General features: G+C 32.7%; 1 protein-coding gene across 3 annotated transcripts; it reads left to right on the plus strand.

The window, feature by feature from the left end:
• The first annotated feature begins 260 nt into the window (after positions 1-260).
• LOC108562940 (homeobox protein orthopedia-like) lies at positions 261-21,258 on the plus strand. Of its 3 annotated transcripts, none has more exons than XM_017921453.1 (5): positions 261-384; positions 2,185-2,492; positions 16,311-16,497; positions 17,002-17,157; positions 20,548-21,258. In XM_017921453.1, exons 1-5 carry the CDS (start codon positions 360-362, stop codon positions 20,811-20,813), a joined length of 942 nt encoding a protein of 313 aa, XP_017776942.1. In that variant the 5' UTR covers positions 261-359; the 3' UTR covers positions 20,814-21,258. The 3 variants fall into 3 exon arrangements, with proteins under 3 accessions (XP_017776942.1, XP_017776943.1, XP_017776941.1); XM_017921454.1 differs by lacking the exon at positions 261-384 and adding an exon at positions 550-1,016; XM_017921452.1 differs by lacking the exon at positions 261-384 and adding an exon at positions 550-1,012.
• Positions 21,259-22,522: the final 1,264 nt, after the last annotated feature.

Below are 22,522 nucleotides of genomic sequence, written 5' to 3' on the forward strand. Positions count from 1 at the left end.
GAGGTGGTGCGAGGGGACACGAAGGATGCGAGATGCCGGTATGCGAGGGGGCGGTCGCGCCCATGAAATAAATATGGCGCTTCGATTGGTCGGGCACCGCCTTCTTTCGCCAAGAAGGGGTGGGGGCCAGGCCAACGCGGGGTCGGTGCAAACGGGAGGTGGACGGGTACCGCCCCCTTCGTCCTGTGCGTGGGTGGGGTCGGGGCCCGGGAATGAAGAAGATATTCACAATTCAGTATCAAATCAGTACTCATTAAATAAACAGTGCAGTGCGTCAGGAGTTGGAAGACCTTTGGAAGTGCGGCCGACGGCGCGTCATCAGCGACGACTTTGAGGGGCCACGAACGACGGCACCGGCGATGTTGAACAATTTGGGATCTGTTGGTAAGTTAGTGGGGGGCACCGGCCGTTAATTGACGCTAAAGTCTTTAGTGATTCAGCAACGATAGGCTAATGTTAAATGGGGGGCTAAATTGAAGCTGCCTCGCCCTCATTAGGCCAATATTCCAGGCTCGCTCCGGTAGGCCATGCAATTAGGGTGGCTGCTCTCACTCAATACCACCATACATACCCATGTACCCATATACCATTTACACCACAACACCCAACCTGCTTCCAACCAACGCGATGATTCTTTTCAGTATGCTTCGCGCTCGCGACACACGCTCAGCTCAACTTTAAGCTTCCTCCTATCTTCATCAACATCTATTCCATTCGATTCAAATAACGCCGCTGCAGCAGGATTAAATGTTCCCAGTGATATTTACAACGTTTCCTCAATTATAATCCGCTCTCCTACGATATTTTTCGAAACCCGACATGCCTTGAATAGTTCTCATCAGTGCATCACGACGATATTCTTATATTGTGGATCGTAGTTTCAGTGAAAATGACTTAAAACTAGCAGTAGAGGGAACGCAGTCCATAACAGATTCTTCTAGTATATTTAAAAGTTCAGTTTTCAGTGGATGTGAGCAGATTTAGATGTATTATCTAAGTTATTATGATGATGGTAGGTATGTGCAAATAGCATTTCTATCAGAATCTATCTGGAATTACATATTTTCATTTATACAAATCCGAGTACACATCAAATTTGTAAATAAATACAAATTTAGTACAATTAGCAATAAAATATAATAATAACGTTTGTTGCAACAGTCCAAAAAATATAAGAAATAATTTGATAAACTTCAATTAAATTAATAGTAAAATAATAATTCATAGGCAGACCATGGATCTTAATGAATATGTTTAATTTTGTTTTTTTTTTGTGACAGTTGTAATAAAGATTATTATTAATTCATATTGCACTATATTATATTGACAAAACAGTCCGTTTAATTATCTTAATTAGCTTTCCATTTAAATATTGAACTAAAGTAATTTAAAATTGAATGTAGATAGACTTCTTTCTAGATTTATTTTATTTATTAGTTAATTATTTATAAGATTCAATATTTAAAATTACCAAATGATGATTATTATTAGAATTACATTTACAATTAGTTATAAAATTAATAATTAAGTGTTTATTATCTAACATTAATTTTACATTAATAAAACATTCAATGAATCTATTAAAAAAAATATTAACGAAATGTAAATATCGTTCATTATTTGATAGCTTAATATTAGGAAACTCCTACTTTAACTATTACTATTAGTTAAATAAAAGATCAGAATGTGCATAAAACAAACATAAATACAATATAAATTTATAATTCCAATTATTAAAAATGGCTGAAATGGGCTATTTCGACATATATGTAGGTTCTATGTAGACAAAGAAACGCTTCCTATCAAATTCGTTTGTTATTAGAATACAGGGACGTTCCATAACATAAGACAAATGACACGAATGTTTAGGATTTATTTTTTTGAGGGACGTCGTTAAGAAAAAAGTGTCTCGTTGACAACTTCGAGCAAACCAAGTTTTTCTAAAACATATTATCAAAATGTTATATCAATTAGGATTTATTGCAAGTTTTTCTTCGTTTATTGTATTTGTTGCAGATTTATGTCATTTTCTGAATATATGATATATTTTAGCATTTGGTGAACTAAATCTATGTATGTTGAATTTTGTAAGATTAATATATGATATAATATATCTAAAAAATATTTGCAAGAGTGTTAACTAATGGGGAATGAATTCGGGGTGTTTTGGTCTGTGCGTTCCAGGAATAAAGGAGATGTGCGGGGAGGATATCAAGAGGCACGGAGGCGAATTGAAGGTACTGGACCAGCCGAGACTGAGCGGATTGTGCGACGGGGGTTTACCGCCCCTTGGCGCTCTGACGGGTGGTGGAGGCGGCGGCGGCAGCTCCAGCGACGGAGATAAACCTGCCAAGCAAAAGCGGCACAGGACGCGATTCACGCCGGCTCAACTGAACGAACTCGAGAGATGCTTCTCAAAGACACACTATCCAGACATCTTCATGAGGGAGGAGATTGCTATGCGAATAGGACTCACCGAATCACGCGTCCAGGTTAGACATTACAGATGATCATACTAGTATAAAAATTCATTGTGTTACAAAGCATTTTATTTTGGTAAAGGGGACGGCTTTTGCGTTAGGGTACAAATACCACGATCTAATATAACTTGTTGGTCGTGCAATAAACCCAATCCCGTCCCCCTATATTCGCAGATTTATTCGTGAACGTTTAATTTTCTTCCCCCTCGAACATCAACATCAAACTTAATGCCATTTTAATTATCTTATATCGAAGTATATGGATGCATGGACGTTAAATCAAAACATACAAAATCAGATCAAAACTTATTTACAGTGATATTTAAAGGAACATAACTAATAAATAATAATTATCTATTATTTTGATAAGTATAGAACTATTTTTGCTCAATCTCGACATTTTTTTAATTCCCGGGAATTCTCCGGAGTCGGGAAATATTTATAACCAATTTATTTATTCTATATTATATTTTAAATTGCACAAATACACAAATAACCAATAGTAAACTAAATACTTATCAAATAGATGCATTTAAATACGTGAGTGCATTTAAGGACCGATCTAAAAGTCTATTTATTAATTTTTTAGCATAATTTCCTGATAAGGAAAATATCATCTCACGTATTTGTTGGTTCTATGGAGCTGTGTGAATTATATAGAAGATCTAAATTGCTGGTTTTCTTTCCTTTTGTTAGAGATTGAATATTTTACATTTTCATTAAGTTCATCTGCTATATTTATAGTCCTCGGGTCTTCGTCACATAAAACTTATTATTTTTTAGTGCCATTTTCATTTTCGAAATTTCTCGAGTCTCGAACGATAATTCCCAGATATCGAAACTATATATTTTTCCAAAATTTCTGGCAAATTTGCAGCAACCCTATATAGCTATAAACTCGCGTTTTAGTTGTAAAATAAACTTCATTTTATACACAACAAATAACATATACAAATCAATAGCTCTTTCCTGGCCACAATCGTTTATATTTTCATTGAAATTCACTTTAACTGTTGTAGGGAAATGTACAAGATCAAGAATTTACTATATTTTATACTGTATACGTTTTTACTCAAAAAAATTAGTTAATAAATTTGTGATCTAGGATTATTTTAGCAAAACGGAAACATTCACATAAAATCTGAATAATCTCATGAAACATAAACGATTACTAACAATGACAGATATAAATTCTACTAGAAGATATCATTTATCCAACGTCACTGTTTGTTTCACAAACGTACATCAAAGTGAAAGTAAAATATAATCCTGCGCCTGTTTGGACCATCATCATGAAATTGTGTTTGGTGTATCAAAAGATAAAAGACGGAAGTCAGCAAAATAATTTTATATGAAATTCTACAGTATATTGCTTTATATTCAAAACTTATTTATATTGTTGGAAACATTTATTTCTTAATATACAAAACATGCATATTACAAACACAGATTTTTCAGTAATGTTTCATCATTCAATTATTAAGCTTGTATATTTGGTAAACTAATTAAAACAATATTTATTTTGGGTATATATTTTTTCATGATCAATCAGTAGTTTTTTTTAAAATTTTATTATAATTTTATTCTTAAATGTCATGTCAAAGCATTTATACTTGATGGAATTTCAATATCTTTCTGTATCCGCTATATAATTAAGATTAATTTCACCACATAATAAAGTAAGATTATTCTGAAACTCTTAAAGTTGCAACGAAAGTCAGCAGTTATTTGCATGGATTTCTGTGTCACGTGATATTTGCGGATGGTAAAAATAAAAGTTTCATCACTGTTTCGAATCGTCGCGGAGAAATGTTCTCGCGCAGGGCAATGAAGCGAGGAAAGATTCCTTTAGGAAAGAGAAGAAAGAAAAAAAAAATCACGTATTTGCTCATCTAATATTAAACGGTAGTTGTAAAATTTATCGGTAAATATTTGAGACGCGTTTCGTGTGTGCACAGGCGCGATATATAATAGTTCTGCGGCGTTTCGAAATCCCAACAATATTTGCGCTGCCGTTTAAATGTCGAAAAGAAAATATCGAAAATGGAACGCGATGCATTTTCTGGAGTCGCCATGGAAATATCGTCAATTTAATCCGCATCATATAATACATTTCTAAAGTACAGTTACATCCGCACCTTATCATATATCAGGTGTTACAACAGATTGAGTGTCCGAAAATATGGTATACATTTGAAAGAAAATCTTAGATTCTAGATAATCTAAGATTTTCTTTCAAATGTGAGGGGGTGAGCAACGTTTTTAATCAACGGGGCAATTTAAATTTTAAATTTTTTTGGCGGCCCGACCATAAAGTAACACTTATTAATAATTTACAAAACTTTATTTATAATAAACATTAGAATAAAAAAATATAAAATTTTAAAAAAGTAAAGATTTCATATACAAATTTTAATGCAAAATGAAAACAAACAAGAAAAGAACAATAAAACAAATTTACTTGAATTTTTTAATGGGAAATTTGGCACTGTTTTTTTCGAAATTAATGAGGTAGCTACACGTCCGCACCTTTCTAATCGTACATCACTCAGTCTTGATCGGTGGTCATTTTTGATTAATTTCGTGGTTGAAAATAATTGATCCCAAACATACGTACTTCCGAAATTTTTTAAATCGGTATTATTCTGCATGTCAATCACTTCCATTTGAAAGTCTTCGGGAATTGTATCCACATCGATATTAAATGGCGAGGAAAACATTTTCATGAAAACCGCTGTCTTCTCAGCTTTGAACATTTGGAATTGAAATGTCTATATATTGTGCGTATTTTTGAAAAGTATTAACGTTTTCTTTTTCTAAATGTGGAAAGTGAGACACATTATTCAGCAAAAAGATGCTGTTTCCACAATTTTAATTTGCGCTCAAAGCCCTGAATTTTATCATCCAAATTGTGAATAAACTGTCCTTTGCCTTGAAGATCCACATCCACATTAAGATCATTGAGATGCTGAGTCATGTCGATAAGAAACACAAAATCGCACTTCCATTCTTTATTACCAAAATGAGGAAAGGCATATCCCTTCATATCCAAGAACAATTGTATTCCGCTTTGTAAGTTGTATACTCTTTTTAGCATTGTACCTAAGCTGACGTACTTTGGTATTAAAAACCACGTCGCCATATTCAGTTTCTAAATCTTCCAGGAATTCTTTAAATTCATTTAACGCGCGCGACTTTATAAAATTGATTAGTTTAATTATTGGTACTGTGACATTTGGCAAACTCAATCTTTTCGCACACAAATTCTAGAGTTTCGAAAACATAACATATTTGACAGTAGTTGCTTTTGAGTTAAGTTGGAATTTCAAGACCAAAAATTAGTTTTTTTTTTTGAGAAAAATAGTGACCGCTGTAATTTCAAAATGGAAAATATTAACCCAAATAACGTGAATTTACAAAGAATAGAAACCGAATCGAAACAATTGACTGATGAACAACGTCATGGTATTGTGCAACAGCTATTACAGTGTACGAAGAACAAATAAAAATCAGAACACGTTTCTACTGATTATTTAATTTATGCCCCAACCAATACCGATTTAAACGTTCTCGATTTAGGTTTATTTACTCTATAAGATGAAGCTTCTTCAACCACAATTGATAAATAATTGAATGTGTTCAAGATGCATTTAATAAATTAAAGAGAAATATTCTTGATAACGTTTTTATAATATTACAAACGTCTATGAAATCAATTATATTAACAGGTGGAATAAATTGCCTCATATAAATAAGGTAAAACTTCCTCCATTAGCTGAAATGTATACAAAATGTATTTGTTCAAAAGAAGCGTTCAAATCTCACTTTAACTAAATTTGGATTACACTAAAATTATTTATATTTAGTATTCATATTATTATAATTAAATTAATTGAATATTTTTTTTATATTTAATTGTTTCGCAAATGTATACCATATTTTCGGATAGAGGGAGTATAATATAATAAACTGGTAGTTTTGGAAACGTTGGTTATATACAATTATTATTTTTGCCTGGTAGATATATACATACGTATATATATGTATGTATATATCAGCCGCCCCCGCAATTCTTAAGACGCTGTCGAGGAATGCGACGCTCGCTCTTTATATATTATATAACGCCGTTGGGGGACGATACACATAATTCTCCGCTTTATTAAAATTTACTCCGCTTTCACAGACGAGCACAGAAAAAAAAAATGCGATAAATAAAATAAAACGAGTAAAAGGGAACGAAGGAAAAAGCACGGTGGCAGGGAATAAGGGAAAATAGGATTTGCTACCAGCAGACCTGAATCGATTGCGGCGCCGACGGTCGTGTTCATCCCTTGCCAACACCTAAAACTAAACAGTATCAATGAAACGATGCTACAATTCCTCAAAAGCTAGCTATCATGAATTAGTAGTTAGTATAAATAAGTTTTAAAAAATTACAAAATATAAATCCACAAATTGTGAAGAAAAACATATTTATAAATAAAAAGGAATTCTCATTGTAATTTTTAAATGTAACTTGATTCTTCAATTGGAAGTAAAGATTCAACAATCGAATATATGGGCATAAAAATAGTATGAAGTTTCAAACAAAAATTAACTTGAACTAAAAGTTTAAGAAATATCTTAGGTATTCTTTGGTATATGACAATGATACAAATATTGTAGATTAAAATCTGCATGACGAAACTTCTACATTTGAAATTTGAATCTGTGGAAATCTACTTTCTTACAGTTGCACAAGATAAATTACTAAATATTAAAACAATTGTACATATAATTCATATAAGATAAGTATAATTGTACATCATAGGAATCATTTTTACAATAATCATAAATTTTCTGAAATGCTTTTTATAAAAGCTTATAAAACATTAAAGGAAACTTGAATGTTTTATTACGAATGTATTACTTATGTAATACAGAAAATAAGAATATCAAAATTTTAAAGTTTCATGGTTGTTTGTGGATCACATATAATTTAATATTGATTTATGTGATTAATCATGTTTCATCCGTTATAGATATATAGCAGATCTTCAGTTTAAAAGCTATAAAAATATATACAGATTAAACAATGACATAGCTAGAAATAGATCTAGTAATAGACCTCTCCGCAATCTTGGTTTGGGACCCTAGTAATGACGCATGAAGTTTGTCGTAGATCAGTTAAATACATGATCACGGGGGGAAGCAGTAGTTACGAGTCTTAGCAACTTAATAACGAAATAAGTATTCTTGAATTCTCGTGAATAAGTATCCTTGATTTTTTATGGATAAATGGAGAAGACAGGGTCCAAACCCAGGGACCTCACGCACGTGGTCCCTTCCACTTGCTATGCAGCAGCTACACAACTACGATCATAGAGTTAAACATCACTGTGAAAGCAGGTATGCGAGTACAACTTCCATGTTCGATTTGTGCGTTGAGGATGTGGTTACACAATTTGACTTTCGTGTGGGATTAACAGTCCACCCCTCGGGCAAACGGATTTGTACATCAACGCGACGGGTCAGTTTTGAGGTTTAACAATTAAGCAGATGGACAAAATCACCTGGCTCTCAGCACTCGCATCGCACGTTCGATTCATCTGCTCGTTAATTAGGATCAGTGATTCATCCGTTCGCACCCCCTGCATAAATACACAAATGCATATGCTTATACAATGAAGTTCCAATAACAACATCTAAACATATCTCTAACAATTAATGTTTACATTATACCAATCAATATTATTGTATTTCACATTGATATAACTGCAGTTATATCGCTTAATGAGCACTTCGCATAACAAGCTTTTCGTTTAACGAGCAAAATTAATTGAAAGAAAAATGACTCGCGTAACGAGCGATGTTTCGCATAACGAGTGATGATGAGAAGAGAAGTCCCGGATTGCGCGCCTGCTACATCATTTTTAAAACTTGTGTACACATATTATGTGTATTTTTGAATATGTTTCACTATACGAGTAAAAATCTTTGATATATTTGAANCTCTTTACAATATTATGTGTATTTTGAATATGTTTCACTATACGAGTAAAAATCCGGAAATTTTGGAAAAGATTAAACTCGTACGTCTTTACAATCTTAGATTTCTGAATACTCAAACTATGGCCTTACAATCTGCATGATTATAAATTCCTATTCAATTTATATTCTACTTAGAGAGTATATCGAGCTACAGGCTATATATCAGATTTATTGACTTACACCAACAGAAGGACCACCGAGGGGGACTTGCATTGCCCCATGTACACTAATCCGCTTGTAATGTAATGTATTTCACACTGGGTCCGAATATTACATACCTAATCATCCCAATATCGATTCCGCATAGACCCCAAAACACCGGCTCGACTATATTAACCATATAATAAACAGGAATGTAAAAATCTAAAAAGTATCGATTTACAGCAATAAATTCAAAATCTATTTGTTCATGTACCAAAATACGATGGTAAATCGCTTGGAACTTCTAAGATTATCTTTACCCAAAAGGATTCATCTAAGAAGTTCCAATTTGCATTTTTAATGATTATGTTAATTTAATCGAATTTTGTGATTCAGACGACAAGTTAATGCGATTTTTTAATATTTATAGATATTTTCTAATTGTCAATAAATCTATTTCTTATACTTAATATTGCGTTTTGTGTTCGTTGAACATTTTATATTATATCTCAATGTTTATATACGCATTTTATTACTAAATATATTTTAAACTAAACTTTTTAAAACTATTATTTAAAAATTAATAATATTAATTATGAAATATTAAATATTAAATAAGAACTGAATAAAACCAGAAAATAAATATGGAATAGTCGTATATTTCATATCAATAAAATATGGAATTATGGATTCATCCATGTATATAGTAACGTTTGATAGTATAAATATTAATAGACACATTGCAGTGGAAAAGTGAAATTTATATATATAGAGGGAAACGATGTTACCGAGTCCAAATGAAAGCAGGTTGACGCATCGCAACTGACAATTAGCCACCAGCATTTGAGGGAAAGAGAGGCGACAGCCATCGTTTCCAGCCAATTGTCAGCGTCAAAAGCGAATATGAGAAATAAAAACAAATAAATGATATGACACTGAAACCCATCTTTGTCACGCTCGTATGTTATTAAAATCTATCCAAACTGAAGCTGCGATGCTTGCGATACTATGAATACATTTAATGAAAAATGACGGATTGCCGAACGTCTATTTTGTACAAAAAAACCTAGGTAAGTTCAATGACAGTGAGTTAATATACTTGACTGTTTATTATCATACATTTATAAAATATAACCATCATACCGAATCCTCCGACTTACGAACTAATTCCTAAGGGTTGTTTGTAATTTGAATTTGTTCGTAAGTCGGGGGAATTTGAAAAATTTCAAAATATACTTGTCTTACCACACTTTATCATGGTTTATACTTTTATATATTTTAAATTCCGTATTGCTGACTGCATAAATTTGAGACAATAAATTAAAATAAACAAAATATTTACTTACAAATACTTTTCAATGTAGATATTACAATTATTTAGTACATCTTCCAAAAATATTATATTTTATTAAAGAAATTATCATTTTTTATTTGGATAGTTAATTTTCTTTATCACTGTATATCTCCTGGTAACAAGTTAGAGCTTTTAGAATTTTGTTTGTAAGTCTGGGAATTTATGAGTCGGTGAATAACTATACATAATTAAAAGCAAATCTACATTAAATGAAATATTAAGATTATTACGAATTTATTAATCGTCTCAACAAATAGATTCATCTGTGATTGGTTGAATAAAATTTCTATCGTTAACTGATTTTTTCGTTGACAATAATTGTTTCTAAAACTAAATTCAAATATGTCTATTTTTATATGTTTAATTATAACATAGCATGAGTACAAACTCATTTCTAGATTATATTAATTCAAATAATTAACTAAAATTGATTTGGCCGCATTTTATTTTTTTAATTAGGATTATATTTAATTATCTATATAGTCTGCAGACTAGTAAATTACAATGGGTGTGTCGAAGTTTTTATAACAGTTGTATTTCATCTTTAGAAAAAAAAGAAACATATTTTCAATAGTTAACTGTCTCTTTCATAATAAATTTGTGGTACATATTTATTTATTGGATTGTTTTAGAAAGAATCTTAAATTTACAACTTATCAAAAGTTGGAAAATTTCCTCATTTATAAAATGCGATCGAAATGAAACCTCGAACAGTTAGTAAAGCATATAATTTAACCTGAAGTTAAACACGACCATGTTAAGTGTCTTATCGAAGTTGCCCTTGTGTAACGTAGGCGACGGCTACTTGTTTGACTTCGTGCTTCGGCTTCGTTTCTTTCCTTGTCGGCATTATAAAGGCAAAACCGGAAGGGCGGACATTTTATTGCGATCAAAGTCGTACCCTTTTTTTGTTATTGTCCTGCCCTGCTCTCCGCCACTTTATTGCCGACCACGTTTTCGGCACCTTCGTGTCCCTTTTCCTTCGGTGTGTTTGATTATTTGCTCACGAAATACGATTGCATTAATTCAATACCACGCGAATTCGCTTTAAAAACTTTCCACTTTTACTGCCGTGCGAATACCACATCAAATACATAAACTCGGAATCATAAAATACAGCATTTCGAATTTGGCGCTAAAACAAACAAAATAACGTGCATTCTTTTTATATTTTTTTGCACATTAATAAAATAAAATCTGCTCGTATCGAATTAGATTTAACCATGTTGAAATTACTTTATATTATTTCCGTGTGCGCGTCTTTAAAGGTATGCTCTCTGCTCCTTTTTGGCTTTCACATACTATTGTGGAATGTCGAATCTGGTTTTCAAATATATGTTAGTTGTAAATTTTAAAGGAACGAGCTGAATGGAATCGGAGACCGTTTTACGGTTAACAAATATTTATGTCTGAAAAAAAAGTAACTCGAATGGATGGAAATATTTAAATTTACAAATGAAAATCAAATTTTTCAAAGCATCAATTCTGTATCCGTCTGAGCTTAGGAAATTCCCAGACAATTGGAAATTTCCCAAATCTTTCAATAAGAAACATTCTTATTTCAAAATAAATTATTATTAGTAAATATTAAATAGCGTCATAAATTTACGAAGAAACATGAAATATACTCAAAAAGTTGTTATTTACAAAATAAATTTATATATATAGCACTGACAGTATTTAATATTTGACTAGATTTGTGGTTGCATATAATTATTATGTAAATTCTGGTTATTTCGTGAATTGATAAATGCATATTTCTCAGAATTCCTCACATTCAAACAAGTCTCTTCTCACAATACTTAAACGTTTTGTTGAATTGCACGATGTTTGAACTTTTGAGTGCGTTGCGGTTGTTCAGTGAGGGCGTTGTGGATTTGCAATTCCGGAGCTGGTGTGTATTAAACCTTGTTCTAATCCCAAAACCCCGGGGCGGATTCCGAAGTTGCGGCAACTCGTAGCGGGAGAATTAATATGAATTGAATATCACTGTACACAATGCACATCCAGCTGAATCCCTAATTGCTGTAAAACTTGAAGTTCGCGAACGTTGTCTTTTCCATTAGAAAATCATTTTCCTTTTTCTACGTCGCTTTGCTATACGTATTTTTCGCAATGTTTAATGTACATAGAAGCATCCCTTTCTGTTTTCGGAGGTGGGTGTTGGTCTGCGTGCACGAGGGTGGCTTTCAAAAGGGGAGGAAGCGGCGCACTCTGCGATCATACATCAACCGCGCCCCATTAGGGATTAATGACGCCAACGGCGCCGAAATTAACTCCCCGCAGGCTTACCACTGCAATAACGTTAACATATTAACCATTTGTTAGGATGGCGATATATAAAATCCCTGCACACCCCCGTACGTCCTTTCCTTTCGAAGCCCTTCCAACCCTAACACAACTATTCAGTATCTCTTTCATATAAAACTAATATTGAAAAGATTCTATACTATTTTCTCAAATGTTCATTCATTACCAATATTATTTATTATTACTATACAACCATTAATTAGCTATACATTAACATTTAATTAGCTATATTTTTGCACCATTTCCTGTACTGGAAACACATAACAAGAAAAAAAAACTATAATAATCATCATAAATAAATTATAGCTTTTGCTAAAGAAAATATATTTTAGTAGATTCATTTATGTATGTATTCCATTTAATATCCAATATCCAAGTATACAGTAAAAATAATGGTAATGACATTAAGATATCATAAAATAGGACTTAATATAATTAGCAACAACGTAATAAATACCGATATTTAGAAGCAATTTGATAAATGTATAAAATAAATATTAATTTATGTATATTAAAACATCGCAACGAGTACAAATAAAGTTGATGGACGAAACGATTCGAAACAGTGATCGTTAAAATTTTATTTTATTCCTGAACGAAACGGCACCGTTAATTTGCGTTAATTTCAATGTTACATTTTATATATTTTCCACGCGAAGAAAACAAATAACCACTGAAAGAAAGTAGTGAAAATGAACGGCGTAACTTTTAATGATAATTACATGGCACATTAAATGATGAGTGTATAGTATCATCGTATAACAAGTATTTTTGTGGTAGGTAAATTATTTCAATAAAAAATTATTATCACATTGATTTTTAACTCTCCGGAGCCTTTAATATTGAAGTTACTTCATACATTATGTAAGTAGATTCATTTTACCATGAGTGGTTTGTCGAAAAATTCCATGGATGTTACTAAGTAAAAAAAATACGAAAACACTTCCAGTTTTCAAAGTTAAAGAACAGTGTTTTTTAGTTACATATAACAAAAGTTCGCTAAGTTGGCTAGAAAAAAAAAACTAAATAAAAACAATTTGATTTTATTTTTTTTTTAAATTTTCATCCTTTTGTAATTCGCTTATTTCAATACATTTCTTAAGTCAGTCAAAACATTCCTCAAAATCGGCTTTTTAGAGCTTTTCAACTTTTAATTAATGATCTCTTCATTGGAACTGAAGATTCTTCACTTCAAATTTTGTTAATTTTCGTAAACTGCCAGAAATCACAATGCACTAGGTTGGTAGAATAAGATGGTGGGTGAATTTCATTGATGCCAGAAAGCGCAAGAAAGTTGTTGGTTATTTCAGTAGTGTGAGTGAGCGTCAAACTGGATGATGAAACAAGATTCATCACCTGTTACGATTTTACTAAAAGTGCTAGAATCTCCATTTTCAAAATTTTCCAAGAAATATTCGTCAAAACGAACACGTGCCTTCATTTGGTTGTCATTTAAAAATTGTGGAACCCATCGAGCGGATTTCTTCGTGCAGCCTAATTGATGATTTAATATTTGTGACAAAGCCATGGCATTCAAGCCTAGTTCATCAACTACCATTTCTTGTGTCGCTCTTGCCTCTTCGTCAATGTTTGCCTTCACCAGTTCTACATTTGTATCATCGGTCGAAGATTTAGGGCAACCTTCACGAGGTTCGTCTTCCATAGAAAAATGTTTGGTCTGAAATCTTTGAAACCACTTGGATATAGTCACAAGAGATGATGCATTCACTCCATGTGCATTTTAGCATTCCTAGAAAATGTGCATAGACTTGAGTTAACGTCGAAATCCGTAGCGAAAGACAAAACAAATTTTTACTGTGTTGGTGGTGGAATTTCTACTAACATTACATCACTAATCTTGCATTTTCTCCTATTCAATCTTACAGATCTTCTTGAAATATGACATGAAATATCGTTAGACTTTAATAAATTGAGAAACAACTTTTTTTCAGAAACAAATGAATTAATGCCAACTTAGCGAACTTTTGTTAAACGTATGTCAATACCAGGTATTTTTGGAACTTTTAAAGATTTATTTTTCCCTTTTTCCCGAGAAAAATACATAAAAGTCTACTTTCTTTAGATATAAATATATACTTTACTACGAACAACATTTTTTTAATGATTTTGTCTATTACGTGCATAATTTTAACGGACAAACATATCATTCCAATGATCTGATTTCAATATTTTTTAAACATATAAATATAATCATAATAATGATATTTTAAATAAATAAAAAAAAGAGGCAACAAATCTAATATTTAAATTCTGCAAATAAGTTATACAGAAATCTGTAGCAATTTTTGTTTACTTATTTACTTTTTGTTTAACTTTATTTTCAGTTCCTATAAACATTGTTAGATTATTTTTGTATTTTAAAAGAAACTATATTTACATTTATAAATATTATATTATGCATATTTAAATTAAAACCGTAGACTAAATAATAACATTAATTTTGATTGCAGCAGTCCAAAAAAAAACAAAATTAAATATTTTCATACATAACAATAAAAAAAATAAAAAAACAGTAGTTGCTATAAAAGACTATTGGCCATAGGTATTTCTGCCTTTAAATGTAATAATAGTATTAAAAAATCTTTGAAATTGCAAAGTGTTTGCTTTAAGAGCATAAACATGTATCTTACCAGGGGACCTCTGTATAAATGTTCAGCGTGGATGAAGGAATATAAGAGTGTGAGAGAGAACAAAAAAGTTCGGAGGGTTGGCCAAATCTCGCGGGATAGACTTGACAGCGGTTATCCATCGTACCGGAGAATGTATTTCTGTTAAATAATCCAAAACCATTAGTGGCAAAGCGGGAAAGGACCACGATGGTCCCCCAAGTATTGCACATTCGCATATGGCGGAGGTTCAGCCAACTTTAGCAGCGATCCTCTGAGATTCGCCCATCACTGCCACGCACTGCTCACCGAATTGATCGGCTCACTTAACCTCGAGGTTTCCCCACGCGAAAGGAAAACTCCGGAAAACTTAACCCAGATGCGTTACCCTTCGATTCCATACATAAAAATTTAGCAGTCTAACGTATTTAAATTGCACTTTCAATTGTTGAATTTCTTATGTAAGCCATTAGCCTCTTATCAGTACCAAACTATATGCGAATATGAGATTCCAGATGTACCGCAGAAGATCTTAAAATATTTGACCATTCTGAATCAGAAATTAGTTTTAAAAATATATGTTTTTGGTAAATCTGAGATTCACAAGTTTTTGTATTCTATAACTTCTGTCATAGATAAAATACAAATTTGTGTTTCCAAACCATGTCTTTCATTATTTTAATGATTCTGAAAAGTTTTGTCTTTCATGAGTAATCTTAGTTTTACTGAAATGGATATAAACAAGTCTTGTCTATCAGTGCCTAAGACACACAAGATTTTTTGGGTCCCATGATACAACATCAACAATCAAGTTCCGCTAACATTTTGTATCCATGAAAAATATTTAAATGTTCTCAACTTCCTTCCTCTCCCCGTGATCGTGATCTATTTCATTTAGGTACCAGACGCTCATGACATTCTTTATACAGCCCCTGTTTTTATCATTAAATACTATAATTAACAGTAATTAAATATATTTTCTCTATGTTTGGTCGAGGTCTTTCCATTTATTGACCGCTGTCTTTCGGTCGTATTGTAACGATTAAAGGCTAACTTTAGTTATAAAACAGTTATTTTAGCACAATAAAATAAATATTGATTATAGTTATGAAGTATGTTGAGTACCATTAGAAAAAAGAAGAGAATAAGGATTCAAAGGAAAAAGGTCGTTGCGTTAAAGCCTATTGGGTCGTGGAGTGTGGTCGTGGGAGGGAGGCATTCTGCTCCCGGATTACGAGTTTTACGAGTTTCGATTACCTTTACGACGCGCAATCTCGGGGGCGGCTGCGATGGCGACGGCAACTTCCGCCCATAAAATATATTTTATTTTAGGAATTTCATTTATTTATTTCCTCACTCCCTTTACAGGTTTGGTTTCAAAACCGCAGGGCGAAATGGAAGAAGAGGAAGAAGACCACAAACGTCTTCAGGACACCAGGAGCACTGCTGCCCTCTCACGGATTGCCGCCTTTCGGTGCAATGGGTGACGGTATATGCGGCACAAGCATGTTCAGCAGTACGGAATCGCGATGGGGTGTCGCAGGCATGGCCACAGGTAACGACGCATAAACTTTACATGATACTAATTAATGTTATTTACATTTCGTTTGTCGCATTAAAGTTACACATACAATTGGCCCTTGAAAAAAATCACAGATTGTCAGCATCGTCAGAACTATGATTAAAAAAATAATGATTCAGGGAAAGTAGAAGAAAATAATATTGGAAAATTAGTTGAAAACACGCGAAATGGGTTTTATGTCACAATGTAGTTCATAAATAATTCAGCAATGTTATTTAGTTATCAAATAGGTGTAGGAAATGCCGGGGTGAGAGCTTTTGGTAGGAGGAACATCTGCTGGAGAAGTTTGCAAACTGTAATGAATAAATAATAAAATGTTGTATTATAAAGGGCCGCAAATAATTTAAACTCAACTTTGAATAGACCCCAGTCCAATTTAATCAAAACTTAATCGAACGAAATAACATTGAAATCAAACATGAAATACCCAATATGAAAGACAAATATCATACAATATTTACTTTTGTGTTTATTTAGGTTTAGGTCAGCTAGGACAAAGCGGTGTATCGATGAGCGGTTTCGGTCAATCTTTGGGTCAACTTAATCAGAGCTCCGGGTTAAGTCCTGCCCTGCCCATAAGCACGGCCGCTGCCAGTACTATCTACCAAGCACACTACGGACTTAATTCACTAGGTAAGTCATACAACCGCCAATACGTGCCTGTAATACTGCATCCTTACTGTATCTGATATAATAGATAAATGTCTGACCAATTATATACTTTTACTATCATCAGTAACAGCTACAACTTAAATCTTTCTAAAACTCATTTATTCAAATACTTCAATTATTTTCGTATTATGGGTGGTAGCGACCCTCGTTTTTTTTTGTATTATTTATGTATTTGTTGGGTGCTGTCTTTCCATTTTCGTCTCGATAAGTAAAGTTAAACAGTGTCATTTTCGGAGTTTACTTTTGGCACCTCCGGGTCGAAAGTAACAAGTCGGTGCGGGATTCCAGTGGCGCGACCAGTCGGGGGGATAGCGGGAAGATGGTAGAAGGAACCTCGGCACACATGTAATTAGCAGTAATTAGTGGTGGTTCTAGTCGCGACTCATATCGTCGCATGCTACCTATAGTCGCTACCGAAATACGCGTCAACGCCAGTTCTAATTGCAAACATAAATACATGAACGACCATACATGTGTGTGTGTGTGAGTGAGTGAAAGAGAAATACAAAAGTCAACCATTAACTTTGTATATCTCATATCTAGAAATAAGAGACATTTGTAAAGACAGAAGCAGATCAAGTGTTATAGGCATCTCTTCACATCTCTCATCGAACGAAAAAGAATGGGAGAGACGGGTTTTCTTGTAGTATTTATTGGCGATACTCCTGTAACGAGCCACGCTAATTGCGAGAGCAAACAGATAATGTAATGTAGTCTATCCACTTTTATTGCACACTCTGTGAAATATGTGTGTTTAATTTGCAATTCCAATTTAAACTGCATGCATCTATTTGAACAAATGTTGTGTTTGTTTGTGAATTGTCTTTTCCCATATCATTATCACAACAATTCAATAAAATAATGCACATCTAATTTTTATTTAAAAAAAAGTAGTGCACACTAAATGTATTATGTTTAATCTTTATTTGGTATATTAATGCGCACTATCAATGATTCGAACAATTTGATCAAATGCAAGAATATTTAAATAATTACGTTCCCAAGTTACACAAGTTACCAACAACAATCAAATAATATAGAAATGCAACTAGATTGAAAATTAATTATTATTATAATTTACATGTGTACTTATTATTTTTATTTACTTGAAAACAAATGGAGATAAATAAACTTATACCCATTTATTATGCAGTTCGCCACAGAAGGAACGATACATATTCCATTACTTAAAATGTTGTTTTGGCCAGTTAACTTTTATTATTTAAATCCACTGAATATTTTAGTATCAAAAACAAAATAATGCGAGAGGACTCTCGGATGCGACCGACTGAAACTGTTTAATGTTATTCCATTTCGTGTGTGCTCGTTACATAGTCATTCCCAAAATCAATTTACATATGGGCCTCACCCAAAACAGGCAACAAGAAAAAGAAAAGGAAACGATGAAAACGAAAAATATACGAAAGAAAAAAAGCCAAACGATCCGAAAGGAAAGAGTGAACAAACATTTTTCAGTTGTTTCAGGTAGGACGTGTGAAAAATGTTATAAAAGTGTTTATATACGCGTTTTCTTCATTTTTATAGCGCCCTCCTGCCGCAAACAGGATCATCCTTTTATCGTCGGAATTAAATTCCTAATTGACATAATAAAATAATTACGCAATGACTTTCTACTAGTACTATAACAGAAATGTAAAAACAGCGTTTAATCGTTTTGTTTCTTTCCTCCGGTCGAAGAAGTTCCGAGAAAGGCGCGAGGTTTTGTTTGATTGGCCGCCGATGTGTCAACATAACTGGAATAATAACAAATCTTGCTTAATAACAATAATAATATGTGTAACGTTCTAACATATGGGTGCTAATTGGCATGGGGCTTTGAGATAATGGAAATCCTTCTCTGTTCGTTTTCCCCTTAACTCGCCTCACGCTGTTCTGTTTGTTCACTGAATTATACCCTCACGAAATCTTATAAAAAAAATCACATTTTCTCCTCGACAAAATTATAACAAAAGACAAATATAACGTACATGGATTTATAGAATTATCACAGCCCGTACTTCCGGACATTAATTTCTCGCAAATTTCTTTCAATATTATTATATCATTTGTGCATTGGTGCCATAAATAAATCGTTAGCACTTGATCATTATTACATATACATTATTTTATTTGTTTAAACATCTTTATTGGCCCCAATGTATACTAAGCTGATGAACACAGAAAATCAACGTTTAAGTCACAATATCTCTCAAACAGATTTAATATCAACTAAATAAAACAGATAGTTTGTAAACCAATTGTGAAGGTTGATTGCTGGATCAATTGTTCAATCATTGTATTATGTTTTTTCTGAACTAAGCTATCAATAGTAATAATTAAAGAATATTTTCATAATTTATAAATACTTTGTTGTTTTAAGCAGAAAAACTTTGGTCGATAGCCATTTAACTCACATTAGTACTTATTTTAGTACTAACATTTAATCGAATTATTGGTAACATTGAAAGTTGATATATATTCAGTGGAACCTCGCTTAACGAGCAAAATGAATTGTAGTGACGATGAGAAGAGAAGTCTCGAATTGCGCGCCTACTAGATCATTTTTAAAAATTGCAAACAAACAATTTTTTCTAATTGCAAACATAAATACATGAACGTCCATACATATGTGTGTGAGTGAGTGAAAGAGAAATACAAAAGTCAACCATTATCTTTGCATGTCCCATATCTAGAAATAAGAGACATTTGTAAAGACAGAAGCAGATCAAGTGTTATAGGCATAGAAATACTTTGGTCGATAGCCGTTTAACTCACATTAGTACTTATTTTGGTACTAACATTTAATCGAATTATTGATAACATTGAAAGTTAATATAGAAGAGAAGTCTATTATCCATCTTCGATTTTCTTTGTCATCTTTGTTTAAAGCGGACTATACTTTGCAAATATAATTTGTGTTTGCTGTAAATGCAAAACACCATTATTATTATTATATATAAATACACTATGTACGCTTTTTATATAAACAAATATTAAAAGTATAAAGAGACCTCCGCCAAGTCCCCGAATTGATACAAGTAATATAAACTCACTTCACCGTGTGCGAATTGGAAAACAGTTCCTAGTGTTAGTGGTCATTCTAGTTGCATCTTAGTGTTGTTTGTATTCACAAAATTTCCAAACTTGTGTTCAGACATGTTATTTTTGTTTTTTTTTTGTGCAAAATTTAATAACACTTGCATGTCTCCGAATATAATGCAGTGTATTAGATGAAATGTTATTTAAATTATGGCATTAATCTAAATACGAAGATTCTATTCTCTTCATTTTCAATGTTCAAAATTAATTATATTTTGTTAATGGCACTTCCATTTTCTCTTCTTGTTTCAGGTGACAGTATGATGACATACTGTAACAATAGCAGTAATGCAGGTGGCGGCGGTGGTGGTAGCGGCGGAGGGGGCGGTGCGGGCAGCTCTCCACCCCCACAGATCGCGTGCTCCAGCGCAGCGACGCCACCGGTGACGGCCGGTGGTTCCCCCAACGACCAAGAAGACGATGTCTGGCGGGGCCAAAGCATAGCGGCGCTCAGAAGGGCATCTGCCTCTTATTTACAAATCAACTATGATACGCACAACAACGCATCTGTCTACTAAGCGCAAAGCGAATTGAATGAACTGCAAAACACGATCAATGGAGAAACAAGCTGAGAAAGAGAGGCAAATACGTACTAAAAGAACGCCAACATCTTTTCAAAAGAAATCCCGCCTACATTCCATGTATAAAATTAATTTAAGATTATTATGTTTTCTTATTTATTTGTCAATAGGTGAATGTTAAAGGAACCGAGCTGCAAGAGCAATGAGTAAAAGACAGCAAAGAAAAAAAAAGTAATGTTTTCCATTTAAAAATGTCGTTTCGTAATTGGAGAAAGGGTAGTATACAAACAGAAATAAGAATAAAAGTAAAGTTAAACGTACATACATATATAAATAAGAGACACCTTTTCTAACCCAGATGAAACTTAGAGAAAAGGTGCTGTAAGTGTGAATAATAAGTTTCCTGTATTTAATTAATCTTTAAGAATAAACGTTAATTGAATAAAATATATTATATATAAAATATAAAAATATATATATTTAAAAATAAAATGAGAATCCCGTGGCGTCTGTATACGATGTAAAATAATTTATTGTACAAAGGACACAAAAAGTAACTCATTGATTGTAATAAGTGTAAACAAAATATGGATCGTAAATAATTGTAATTTTAGTGTGATGTGTTAAATAAGATTAAAAAAATACATTGTATTAGTAGTAAATATTAGTTGAGATAAAAAAAAGAATATCCTAGGTCCTAGGAATTACTTGTAACACAAACATTGAAACAGAGAATATCCATTAAAACAATCGATAGAGGAAGACGCGCACAGTATACGTTCTTCTTTTATTTTAACACGTTTCTACGTTCCAAGAAGAAGCAAAATTCACGTATACGAGATGAGAACCCTTGACTAAGTTTTCAGAAAATATGAATGCGATTTTTTTATATATATTATAAAAATATTTAACGAAAAAAGTTCCGTTGCATATTGTAAATCATTGTATGTATTATGATTAAAGGAAACGATCTATTCGTCATTTGTTTGTATTTTACTCCTCTTTGAAACCAATTTCAATTTTGAATGTAGTTATAGAACGACGCCATCTACATATCGATAGATTATACCGCATTGCCTGTAGCACAAAATCCTCTGCGAAGATGGTGAGTTTGAAACTCTGACCAAAAATACAGTCACACTGTTTTGTCGTAATAAACAAAAAATATAATTGGAGTATTAATGTTGCACAGATACTTCCTGACAACAACTATTGTGGCAGATAAATTACGAACAATTTGACTATAAGAGGAGCGGTTTGACTATAGTGGCCTTATTGTCGGGGCCTTGCCCACTCATAATACAATTGTATATTTCGTCACCTTCGCGCATATTACCCTCTGTGACCCTAGTGTGCTAGTGTCAAATTGAGACAATCATGAAAAAACAAAATACCAATACAAAAATCACAAAACGACTGTTATAAATTATATAATTTCATGAATAAATAAGTAAGTATCTGTTAGTCTATATCAGGGGTGGTCAAACTGTGTCTCGCGAGAAGCATGCGACTCTTCAAGAGTTTTGTTGTGGCTAGTTGAACTAACAAAACACAAATATTATATATATTTTATATAATGACTGAGATTTTTTTTTTAAATTATTATACCAAAAAGTTTAGGGAGAGAAATCTGTTGTATAGCCACTGCGGTGGCGTTCCTTAGTACATGAGAGCACATAACGCGGCGCCACAAGTACCAGCAAATA

The sequence above is a fragment of the Nicrophorus vespilloides genome, unplaced genomic scaffold, assembly GCF_001412225.1.
Source record: "Nicrophorus vespilloides isolate i.1.1-1 unplaced genomic scaffold, Nicve_v1.0, whole genome shotgun sequence".
Lineage (NCBI taxonomy): Eukaryota > Metazoa > Arthropoda > Insecta > Coleoptera > Silphidae > Nicrophorus > Nicrophorus vespilloides.

Excerpts from the sequence above, each read along its gene's own strand:
- LOC108562940 (XM_017921452.1), top strand. The coding sequence starts at position 985 with ATGTATTATCTAAGTTATTATGATGATG. Across the intron at positions 1,013-2,184 it reads TCTAAGTTATTATGATGATG|GAATAAAGGAGATGTGCGGG; the intron begins GTAGGTATGTGC and ends TGTGCGTTCCAG. Across the intron at positions 16,498-17,001 it reads TGTCGCAGGCATGGCCACAG|GTTTAGGTCAGCTAGGACAA; the intron begins GTAACGACGCAT and ends GTGTTTATTTAG.